Genomic DNA, 12148 nt, shown 5'->3' on the forward strand with positions numbered 1-12148 from the left:
TTCCTGGGGAGTCACGTGTTTCTCCTATTTTAACTGTAAATCCTTCTAGCTGTTATATTTATAACAAGAAACAGATATTCGGACAGAATATTTTCACGTTTATTCGAATATGATTGTGGAACACACCCAGCATCATACTAAATGAAGTAATATTTATGCCAATTTAAGCCTTTATGGGTGACCAGGACTCTGTGTTTATGAATGTGGAAGACACCCAGCATCCTGTGATGGCACTAATAACATCAAGAGATAATAAATAAGGTAATATTTAGGTCAATTTAACCCTTTACACGTGACCAGGACACTGTAATCAATTTTTGGCAAGGGAAATGATCATTTGTTGCCATTTTTGAGGTTTTTATGAATGTGAAAGACCCCAGCATCCTGTGATGGCACCAATAACATCAAGAGATAATAAATAAAGTAATATTTAGGTAAATGTAACCCTTTACAGGTGACCAGGACACTGTAATCAATTTTTGGCAAGGGAAATTATCTTCTTTTTTTTTTTCTTTTTTTTTTTGCCATTTTTGGGGTGTTTTTGATGACACAGTAGGCAGTATGAGTACAGTAACGTCAACAGATAATACATAAAACCCTTATTTGGTCAATTTTAGCCTCCATGAAAATCTTAGCGATTCAATCACTTTTTGGCAAGTAAAATGCCATTTTAGTTGTCTACAATTAAATCATCAATAAAGAATTTAAAGATATTTTGAGGCATTTCTTATAGGTAAACGGGAGGGTGTAGTCTATTTGGCAAGTGACAATCTTGATTTTATGTGCTGAAGTGCTTTTATCTTGTTACTTTTAAATAGAGCAACGTAATGAATAGCAACCTACACAGTTTCATTGTAAAGCCAAAGCTTGATCATTTTAAATACTTTTTTTCAAGTAAAAATGTGCCCCAAACTAGTTAACTGTGGTTCCATGTCAAGTGGATTAAAGAAAGGAAGGGGAAAAAATTAAATCGCTGGAGAATTGTTTATTTCCATTTATACAACGTTTACATTCAATACAGGGTGCCATTTTACATTGTTTATTTATTTTTTTTAGTATCAAGGCTGTAACATAAAGAAAGCCAGTTCTTACCACAAAGTTTGTGGCACAAACCATCTTTCAATCGCAAATATTGCAAAAAGGATTAATATATCCTCATTGTGAAGGTTTAAGACAAATAGCAACACTTAAAACAACTTCCGAACTGGAAAAACTAATGTGGCAAGGTGCAGAAACGAGTGCCCGGGCGGGATTCGATCCCCAGACTCCCGGGTGAAAGTCATACGCTCTAACCAATCAGCCAAAGAGACATCTCCTTGGCCAAGCAGCCAGGGCACATGATCAATCGGGATATTGTGGATGCTCACACTGCCACATCTTCCTCCCTCTTTCCACAAGCACGTCCTCGTGCTCCCGCGCAGGGTGCCACAAACACTGCCACACTAATATCCGCGATAAACATCTGTTTAAGTACCGGAAGAGGTTATCTTTGCTTTCTGAATGTCCATATTGCTAGATATGCTGAGTTTTAGGGCGAAATCCTGGGGAATTTTGTCTAGAAATGCAATTGCCTAACCGTGCGCGATCCCGCGGTGGCTAATCATTTTTTGGCAGCGAGTCAATTCATGGCACAACACCGGCTCGGGTTTCTCCTCCTCCTCCCTCTTTTCTTCTCCAACCTGTCGCTGGGCTGAGGCTCCATCACTTCCTAAATTGATTTTACTTGAACCTTCACTACCAAACAACTCTGAGATTTTAACACATGTGCCAGCATCAGCCTGAAGGGCCAGTTTCTTTTTTAGTCGAATTTTCTCCGCTTCTCCTTTCCGTTTTTTGTTCTCCATTTTGTTAAGCTCGTCTGTCTGTTTACTGAGATTCACAAACAACTGGCGGGTGCATCAGACCTCTGGCTATTGGTCCAGCCCAGAGTGTATTATTACCAATTGGCCAATCCACCAACTTTTACGAGGCGTCGCGTGGGGCGGCGCGGGCAAGTTGTCCGCAACAACTAGAGGCCAGGAAAAAAAAAAAAAAAAAAAAAAAAACAGACACCGGCCCATAAAAGATGAAAGGGTCGGCCCAGCGGGCAGTTGCCCGCTATGCCCTATGGTCAGTCCAGCACTGCTTAAAACTATACAATTTGGTTATTAATTTAATAAAATTAATATCACAAATTATCATGTAGAATGGTTCCTCTTTCATAAAAGAGCATAAACCACAACGCTACACCGCGCACGGAAGCGGCAAAATTACGTTTAGCGCTCCTAAGAAGCGGATTCTCAGCGCTCTGCTCATAAAACAGAAGACCTGCAGGCCTCTGTGAGTTAATCCTGATACTGTTCAGGTGTAAACATTGTGCTCCATCCCTGTGTTTGAACTCGGAAGATGCTCCTTGATGCCACAGATATGTGATGATTTAGCTTGTTTCTTTATTTTACTCCAGAATAAGAGATTAAATTATTACAAAAGCAGTTCAGTGTAGTTAAATTAGTCATTCACATGATTCTAACATGCTGCTGCTGTGTGTGTGTGCGTGTGCGTGTGTGTGTGTGTGTGTGTGTGTGTGTGTGGGACTGCATAAGACAGCATGGCTTCATCAAATCCATGCATCCTATATCTTGGCTGAAGTAATGGCTCAGGAAAATAACTTGTATTTAATAAACAATGATGTCTCTGCAGTGTTTATGATAATGTTTTATCTTATATTGGACCTATCTTTGGTCTGGGAGGTGTAACTTATGATGATACAAGCCTTTTAAAACATGTTAAAGTGTTACAAGAGGAGATGAATGCATGAATTTGAAGTTCATGTTTGGAGACCAACCTTCACAGTTTGGAGGCTCACGCTGGTGAGGAGACACCATTAGTTCTAGTAACACCTGGGCTCCCAAGGCCTGTTCTGACAGGATGGACATTACGGGACCCTAAAGGATTCCAGTCGGATGATTGGAGGATTATTTAGGAGGATTGGGATGAACAAACTGGTTTCAGTGGTGAAGGGTTAAAAGTATTGGCTCGGCATTAAAATTGTAGAAATGCAACATAACTACACTTTATTATATATATAAACATGTACTGGGTCCAGTTTTTTGTTTTATTAAGGACTTTTGTCATAAATCATTACAGAAAATCCAAATCCTCTCCTCCAGACAGTGAAGAACTGTGTTTCGCATACGTCACTCCAGCACGTAAAACAAGCTAGCTGCTGATGTTAATATTGTGAATCACTGTTATTTGTTTACTTTGATGCTTCCAATTATTACGTAAAATTGCATTTACAGCTGCAGCAAAAGGTCTGAGCCATGTGTCTGTGTCCTACACGCATTTTTAAATAACAGATCTGATCTAAAATAATAACCTACATCTATAAATCCATCTAGAACCGCACCGCTACTTCTGGACTCCAGACGAGTCCCGTTAGCATGACTGCAGCAAAACTAACTGTGTTCGCTCCGGTAAGGAAAGAACAAGTCTTTTGGGAAAGCTACGACACACACACACACACACACACACACACACACACACACACAGATATAATCTAAAAGATGATCTCTATATTTCAACATTAGAACCTCCATGTCATCCTGGATTAGTGCAAACAACGAGTTGAGCTAAGGAGTTACTCCAGCATCAGGAAGATTTATTCTGGTAAATTGTCGGTTAAATATTTTCCAGAGTTATGTCAATAAATACACACAGCAGTAAAAATGTAGATTACTGAACTATATTGGGACACATGATGGAGCTAAGACCAGCTGAGAACTCGTCAGCTTAGAGCTTCCAGTGGAGCACAGAAATGAAATATTTAAGAAAAGTAAACAAACTGTACCGATTTTGGTTCTGAAGATGAACAGAATCCTCCTCTATGTCCAAATCAGGTCGCAGGTCTTCTGAGTCAAACGGTCTAAAACATGTCTGCACCTCTGGTAGTGATATCCAGCTGGCGGGGTCGGAGTTCGGTTGAACTTCTCCAGTAATCTAATATCCGTTCTCGTCGCCGTATCCCAGAGAAAAAACAAATCTGATGGACTAGTAGAGGCTTCAGAAGCTACATCTGATTGATGACACATTGTTCTCTGCTATAACGCTAACGCAGAAACAGCGGAGCCAGGCGTTGTTTACTACAGCTGTTTCAGCAGAGCTCCATGTGAAACGTCAACTGCTGCCCAGGGCTTAGACCGGAAGTTAGTTTCTGTTTTTCCCTCGCCAGTCACAAACATCAGATTTTCTTACAATTCCAGCCGTCAAAGTCCAAAACCCTTTTTCATCTGAGATTTTAATACACATTTACACATGCTGTTCAAACAAACTTTGCCTCTGGCCGATATCTTTAAATGAGTGAGTGAACCCACTACCAAAGATGAACTCTGCTAACTTTAAAAATCAGCTGCTCTAAATAAGCATTCAGGGAAAAGTCATGGGCTTGTGACTATAACCTAATTTATGTTACTAGTTTGCAGTGTAACTGCCTTTGTACTTCAATATGCATATTTGTTCATTTAATAAAAAAAACGGCCACTTTGACATTTATACCCCATTGTCTTTTTTTAACTATTCAGAAGAGCCCGTCCTTGCACAGTCAAAAAAGTAACTAAGTAACTTTTACTCTGACTACATTTGAAATAAGCTACTTTTTACTTTTACTTGAGTACATTTTGAGGCAAGTAATTTTACTTGTAATTGAGTAAAATTTCATGAAAGTAATTATACTTGTACTTAAGTACAACATTTTAGTACTCTTTCCACCTCTGATTATAACGTTGTGACAATGTACCAACTAAATGTTTGTGGCACGTTGCAGAGACGTTTTCATGTTAACTTTTTTTTGTCACCTTTATTCATTATTTACCACAGGAAATTATACTGCAAAACTAATGGCAGATTAACAGCAAAAACAACCAGAATGGACAAACTAATGTTTAAAAACCTTAAAAACAAGTAATATAGGACAGCGGTGTCTTGATTTCATTTAAAAGCTCTACTGCATATGTTTAGTATGCATATGTTTTCGTTTCAGAACCACTGGAGGAGATAATGCAAAGAAGGATTCTCCAGAGAATCAAGAAAATTATGGACAACCCTGAGCATTCTCTTCACAAGACTTGAGGATCCATCCTGCCAACAGCCATTGTAACATACAACAACTCTTTGATGACTTGATTATTGTTATTATTCTGAGCTACTTCAGCAATCAATTTCCCTCTGGGATTAATAAAGTATTTTTGAATTGAATTGAATAGTAAGCAGCAGGATCAGATGTAATTTCACAGGATGGACAATAAACTGACTCTTCAGCTTTTTATTACATAAAGATTTGACATTTGCATACACAATTTAAACAAAACATTTTTATAGCGCCTCTCAAAATAAAAATCACAAGGCGCTTAAAAAAATTATCAAAAATAGATATATAAAAATAGAAAAAGCAAAAATTGTGAACAAAACAGAGAAAAATAAAACAGAAAGGGTGCAGGTTCACTTAGTCCTCCTCAGAAGAATGGGCCTCCATTTGTGTGGCACGATGCTGTGCTCCAGCCTGAAGGGAAAAAAAGGAGGTATAAATTAGTGAGCAATTAGCACATAAATGTCTCCAACAAGCTTTCAGTCATAAATCAGTTACCTCTCTTCTGACTTTCTGGGGAGCATGCGTAAGGACTTCCATTATTTGCACCTCTACATCCTTATCTGTGGAGTCTGGAAGCGAGGTCTTCACAGCACCTGGGAACAGACAGGTGATATACAGGAAACCTTAAGATTACTGAAACTGTTTTACAGTTGTGACAGACAGCTGTAAAAGGATTTAATGAAATTCTATAAAACAAGTCCAGTAAAAAGCATCAACTCACGTTTGATCAGCCTAAATATTTTAAGGTTACACAGCTTGGCTTTCTGCTTCTTCCCATGCAGGCTGTATCTACACCAAACAGCATTGCTGGCGACAGCCAGCATGGTCCTTCTTGTATTTTCTCCCAGCTTCCGTCCTCCAATGAGGCTTAGAAAACGGACCTTATAAATTGTACAAAGTTGATCAAATAAAATATCAGATTTCATTAAAACCATTTTCTGAATGTCTACAATTGTTTACTTACAGCTTGCTGGAAATATGCCTTGTCCTGCAAGTTATTTTCAAGCAAGGTAAAGTCCTCCGCATCTTTACAAAGCTCCAGGCGCAGATCATCTTGAGTTTGGCTCTCAGAATGCCGAGAAGCCACATTATGGAGCAGCTTCTCCATGGCGTGCATTTTCCCCTCCATCATGTTCACTTTGATCAGCAGTGACTTGCAGATATCTTGGACAAAAGAAGAATCATAAATTACAACACAAATAATAGATTTAACTTATCAGTGGACCTTTTAAGAAGGGGAAACTCAATCTCACCTGTGATTGCAGCAATATTCTTTAAAGCATCAGCGATGCCTGCTGCTTGATCTGAAATGATCAAATGATAAGTTCTCCAAAAAAAATCTACCAAAACATTTTAATACACAACTCTAGGTTTTGGTAGAGGTATTTTAAGTTACTTGCCTTCAGTGGTTTTTTGCCTTGGGGTGACTCTTAGCCTTGGTGTAGTCCTTGTGGCCATTAAATCTATGAGTTGACAAAACACATTTTAATAGTAGTAGTGCAAAGTTTTAAAAGGCAAATATACAAATCAGTTGACATTTTAGTTACAGCAGAAGATAAAATGTGTACCTTCACCGTTGAGGTACTCAGTTGGCAGTGTTGTCCTCTTCAAAACAGGAACTGAAGGGGGAAAATCATATCAAAACTATAAATTAATCAAATAAATTTGACAGCAGTCTAAAGTAGCTGGTGGGCATTCTAGAGGAGAAATTGAAGTATGGCGTGAATAAATTAGATAAACATAAAGGAAACGATACACACCATCTCTGCTGGATGGTTCTATCAGCAACAGCATTCTCTCTGCCATGGGAACTGCAAAAAAATAAAAAATAAAAATAAACATTATTGGGGTAGAAAATTACTATGGAGCTCTGCACCCCACAAAATAAAATTAGATTTAGTTAAAAACACAAGTTCTAGCAGTAGAACATCGGCTCAAAACTAACCTCTCGTTCTCTCAGTAGAGCATGGACCTGAAAGCAAACAGATATGGTTTTTTTTTTTTTGCAATTTTATATTATTAAAAAGAATATACAACATGTTTATGACAGAAACATTACCTGCTTCATCATCAGAGCTGGACAGGTACCGCTTATTGTTCTTAACCTTTCGTTTGGTCACCTCTCTCTCACTCTCGGCTTGGGAATCTTCCAGGTACTGCCTGGCAAGACGCTTGGCTTCTTCATATTCCTCTTAATAAGCATAACAGTCAAGTTCATATGAAAAGTTTAGAAGGAAACCATTTAAATTTGATGGCCAAGTAGTAGTTGCAGTACCTGTTTGGCGCTGAAATAGCCTTACTCTATGTTGAGTCCAATCAGGAGATGGATGTTCCAAATTTCGGATCCTGAATGAGGTTTTGTTTGCTGTCCAGTAACAATAATGCACCTAAGATTTTGGAAAAGAGATTAGTTTTCAACCGAGTTTACACAGACACATAGCCACAGGAATTTCTGAATAAACTGCATGTTCATAAAACAACAAACTCACCCCATTGTTTAAGACAACCCAACTGCTGGGAACAGCTTCAACGGTGTTGTCTTCCAAAAATTCAACAATGACAAACATGCTGTTAAGAAAAAGAAATGCGAAACATCGGGTTACTCAATTGATAATGCAAGACCAAGCATTGGAAACGGTAAAAAATATGGTACCAAACTCACTTATTTATTTTTATTCCAACTTCAAATGGGCACGAGGCAAGGCAGTTACAACAAGTTGCCAGTCTATCTTACACGCACACACGCATGCACGCACGCACGCACGCACGCACACACACACACACACACACACACACACACACACACACACACACACACAAATCAAGGGTGTCTATGTAGATTTTACAACTACATAGAATGAAGGACTCCCATGAACACAACATTTCCTCCATTCTTTTCTGTCCTTATTGCTCTTTTTCTGAGGTCTGGGTCTGGGACTTTTTCTATGCAAGAATTCTGTTTCTTGAACTGATAGACATCAACCAAGAAAGATTGGCATGGTACTGTGAAAAGAGGCACTGGATTCTTGTACACACGACAGAGTGCCAAGTTATCGTCCAAGATTTCAAGTAGCTCAGTACATTTTCTGTTCTCCAAAATGTAAGAATTGTCTCGCTCCAAGGTTGTCCTCCATTTTGCTTTTGTGGGTGGTCCAGTACATTGTCTTTCAGCCAGTCTTTTTGCTACTTGAGCAAGGGGAGTCTTCCCTGATCGCACCAAACGTTTTAACCCATGAAGGTAATTTTCAAATGGAAATGCACTGCAGTTGTCAAGACTGTTGAACTTGGTTGCATCCTCGGCCATGTGAAGCAATGAGTGAACATTGTACACCATGAATTCATCGCCATAAAGAATCCTTGCTTCATTCACAAAATACCTCAAAAGATCATGGGCATATGCACCTTGAGTCATCACAAGTTCTGGGCATACAAGAATATTCATTGCCACACTAAAGATAACAAAATGTTCATACAGCTCAGATCTCAGAATGCCTTTCAGTGCAAGTTTCCCTGTATATAACATGAACTGGCGAAACTCTGTGGCCTTCCTTCTCTCCAAGAGGCGGAGACTTCGAGTCGATCTTGCAAAATCTGAAGGAATGCTGTCTTTTAGCAAGCATACGCCCACTAACCTGGGACTGCTGTTGTGCAGACATCCTCACAGCTCTTGATCCAGTCTTAGTCCACTGCAGCAACAATTTCTTTGTCACGCCAAGACATGCTTGATGCATGTGATCAACTGGAAATGAAGTGACCATGTTTAAGGGAAGATCTGTAAGGGGCGTTTCCCCTAAATGATGATGAGGTTGCAATTTATTTCTGAATGATTCATCAGTCCGTGGGCTTACACCATCTACTTTGAGATAAGCCACTTTTCCAACCCAATACCCTTTCTGCTCACATTTTCCACAGCCAAAGTATCCACTGCACAGCTTTACATTCTTAATAAAAGAAGCAGCTGGTGCATCACACACAAGGCATTTCACCTGGATTTTGACATTTGAGCCACAAAATGAAAGACCATTAAACATCAGATGTTGGAGTTCATCAACCAAATCTTGGAGAAAGTCTAGGTTTGCTGGCTTGCTTTCACCACAAGTTAAAACAACTGGGAAGATTGACACTGGGTCTAGCTCCACAGCACAAAGAACAGGCCACAAGATAGTGGCAGAACTCTTAAACAATGGCAGACCATCAACATTAAAAGACAAATTAAGTGATGTCACTTCCATCAAACCCCTCTCTCTGAGCACTGTACACAACTGTTTTTCCAATGAATAATATAAATATTTCATTGCAGACCTCTCTTGGACTTCAACAACCCTTGATGTATGCAAAAGAGTTCTGCAACAAGATGGCAGCTCTTGATGTCCTCTCCCTTTTAACATCTTAAGCAATGAATCAATGGCATCACTTTTTACAAGGAATTCTGTGGCCCATTTACTAAGCTGCTCAGCGAGAGAGGGACCCTCCTCTTCAGAGTTTGTGTTAGTCTCACAAAAACTTGTGTTTGAAAATTCATTCATTTCCATTAATTCTTTTTCTGTGTCCATGTGTTCAGAGTCACGGTCCTCATGTTGAATTCCCAAGTCTGAATTAATTTTGCCAACCTCAAGCACACTAGACACATCATCCTCCACACTATTCAGAATCCTCACGTGCCACCTTTTGGCAAGACAAGCTCACTGTAAGTCTGTCTTGCAAGGACCCAATTTCTCAAGTTGCCCTCCTCCAGCTTCTTAAGTACTGGTGTGAACGCTTCATCCTACAAAAACAGGAAATGTTTATGAAAATTTAGCTTTTGACTACACATCTCAAACTAAAGCAATATTTTGTGTTACAATGTTTAATACTAGCTAACTAAACAATTTGATTCTCTTTCTTCTTTTGCTAGTTTGGAAGACTGGATTGCCCAAGTCCAGTCCTTGGGATATTTTAGATACATCCTTGCTCAAATGGCTAAAAGTCCATCACGCCCCCTGCCCCAAACACAAATTTCTAACGCTCCATTGATGTTTAGCTAAACATGGCCATCTCTCTACACAAGATCTCAATAAATCTCAGTCGACAGACACAGTGAAAAGGCTTGCTTAAACACCAATAAACATGACCTAATTATAAAAACCAATGAGCTGCATAACGTTTAGGGCAGAACATTAGCCCAGAGGTTTACTGATCGAGCAGACATGTGAGAACACGTGTAATGACCGCTTAGCAATGGGGCGCAAATGGGCAGTCTCGCCTTGGGCACCAAATTACCTAGAGCCGGCCCTGATAAACATGATTCAAGTACTGCAACTACTAATTGTTTATTTAATTATTGTCAAAACTCTAATAATTGTCACAATGGGTGTAGCTAACCGCTCTGAGTTTTCCTGTTTGCAGGTGGGTGCGCCCGGAGAGCAGCTGCTGCAAATTCCCTCATCAGCTCGCAGGGGATTTAAGGAGCGGTGTGACAATTCACCAGTGCTGGATGATTACTCACATTGGGTAGTTTACTACAGCTCTAGACCTGTTTCGGATTATTCTGCATCCTGTTCTGCCTGTTTTAAGCCTCGTCATCATCTGTCCCGTTCCTCCATTCTCCCGCCCAGGTACTCTCATCATCTGCCTGTTACCAGCTCTTCAACCTGCACTCTCACCAGTTACTACCCGGAGCCTCTGGATCTCCTGCCCACCAGCCACACCGCTTCTCTTGGCCGCCTGCTCTCCTGCGCTCACCTGCCCGCTCTTGGAACCGGTGCTCAGCTCCCAGCCTCCTCCACCAGCTACCACTCAGACCTGACACGCCCTCCTCTCCGCGCTCCACTACCTTCCTGGAATCCAACGCTGCCAGAACCGTCCCCCTCCGACGTCTCCCCAGCCTCATCAACCTCAATAAATTATATATTATTTTTACTCACCTTGTCTCTTTCGTGATTCTGCATGTCGTGGGTCAAAAGACTCGACCACACCATGACAGAATCATCCAGCCAAAACACAGACCCACTTGCTGAATCACATCCGCCTGATCTCGCCACAACTCTGTCCCAACACGAGAGCTCCATTCGGTCCCTCCATGATCAGCAAGCTAACACCAATCAGCATTTGTTCCAACTGGAGAGTCTTATCCGGCAACTCCACGAAAAGATCTATCCTCCTGCGCCTTCATCGGCTGCCCAAGAAACCCCCGTTCAAACGCTTCCAACGTCTCGTCTGCACTTCCGGGTCCCAGAATCCTCCCCATCTGTCACCTACAGCGGTGAGCCTGAGCAGGTACGGGGTTTTCTGTTTCAGTGCACGTTACATTTTGAAACCTACCCTGAAGTGTTTTGCACTGATCAGATAAAAATTTCGCACATAATTGGTCTGCTTCGGGGCCGTGCATTACAATGGGCGGAGGCTAGAGGCAGAGACCCGTCATTCATTAAAGGTACACTGCGCGAATTCCTGTCAGAATTTAAACTAACTTTTGACCACACAGAAACCCCAGCAGAAATATCGAGGACCATCTGGAACCTTAAACAAGGTAAACAAACAGTTCAGGATTTTGCCATAAGTTTCAGGACGCTGGCCACTACTTCCAGTATGGATGCCGACTCATTGAAGGGAGCATTCACCCAGGCTCTCAGTGAGAGAATTCAGGATCAGCTCGCGTACTGTCCTGAACCAGAGAACCTGGAGGACCTAATCAGTCTTGCAGTACGGATAGAGAAGAGGCTTAAGACTCATCAACCACGTTCCCAACAGTGTTTCCAGCCACTTCATCCCAACCGGCCGACCCACTCATCGCCACCAGTCAGCCCAGCCTCGGCCCCAACCAACCAGGGGGAGCCCATGCAGATAGGCCGGGCCGGTCTGACTCCGGAGGAGAAGCAGCGTCGGATCACCTCTCGGCTGTGTCTTTATTGTGGGCTGTCCGGACATTTCCTGATCAACTGCCCCGTTCGTCCAAAAGGGAGAGCCCACCAGTAGGACCGAGATTATTGGTGGGTGGAAATCTTGATTCTAAGATATCTCGGTGCCTGTTAACCTGTTCCATCC

General features: G+C 41.1%; 1 protein-coding gene across 2 annotated transcripts; it reads right to left on the reverse strand.

The window, feature by feature from the left end:
- Nucleotides 1-922: 922 nt before the first annotated feature.
- Nucleotides 923-10721, reverse strand: LOC129154115 (uncharacterized). 2 transcript variants are annotated; one of them, XM_070548665.1, is made up of 13 exons: nucleotides 7788-10721; nucleotides 7615-7693; nucleotides 7401-7512; nucleotides 7185-7316; nucleotides 7071-7097; nucleotides 6886-6936; nucleotides 6694-6744; nucleotides 6526-6588; nucleotides 6379-6429; nucleotides 6090-6289; nucleotides 5847-6006; nucleotides 5621-5718; nucleotides 923-5536 (listed from the first exon to the last, which is right to left on the reverse strand). In XM_070548665.1, exons 2-13 carry the CDS (start codon nucleotides 7690-7692, stop codon nucleotides 5480-5482), a joined length of 1080 nt encoding a protein of 359 aa, XP_070404766.1. In that variant the 5' UTR covers nucleotide 7693; nucleotides 7788-10721; the 3' UTR covers nucleotides 923-5479. The 2 variants fall into 2 exon arrangements, with proteins under 2 accessions (XP_070404766.1, XP_054589937.2); XM_054733962.2 differs by having other exon boundaries at nucleotides 7615-10721.
- Nucleotides 10722-12148: the final 1427 nt, after the last annotated feature.

The sequence above is a fragment of the Nothobranchius furzeri genome, chromosome 2 (assembly GCF_043380555.1).
Source record: "Nothobranchius furzeri strain GRZ-AD chromosome 2, NfurGRZ-RIMD1, whole genome shotgun sequence".
Lineage (NCBI taxonomy): Eukaryota > Metazoa > Chordata > Actinopteri > Cyprinodontiformes > Nothobranchiidae > Nothobranchius > Nothobranchius furzeri.

Coding starts and splice junctions, on each gene's coding strand:
- LOC129154115 (XM_070548665.1), bottom strand. CDS start 7,692: ATGTTTGTCATTGTTGAATTTTTGGAAGACAACACCGTTGAAGCTGTT. Junction 7,513..7,614: donor GGGTTGTCTTAAACAATGGG/GTGAGTTTGTTG, acceptor CCAAAATCTTAG/GTGCATTATTGTTACTGGAC. Junction 6,937..7,070: donor CTCTACTGAGAGAACGAGAG/GTTAGTTTTGAG, acceptor ATTTTTTTGCAG/TTCCCATGGCAGAGAGAATG.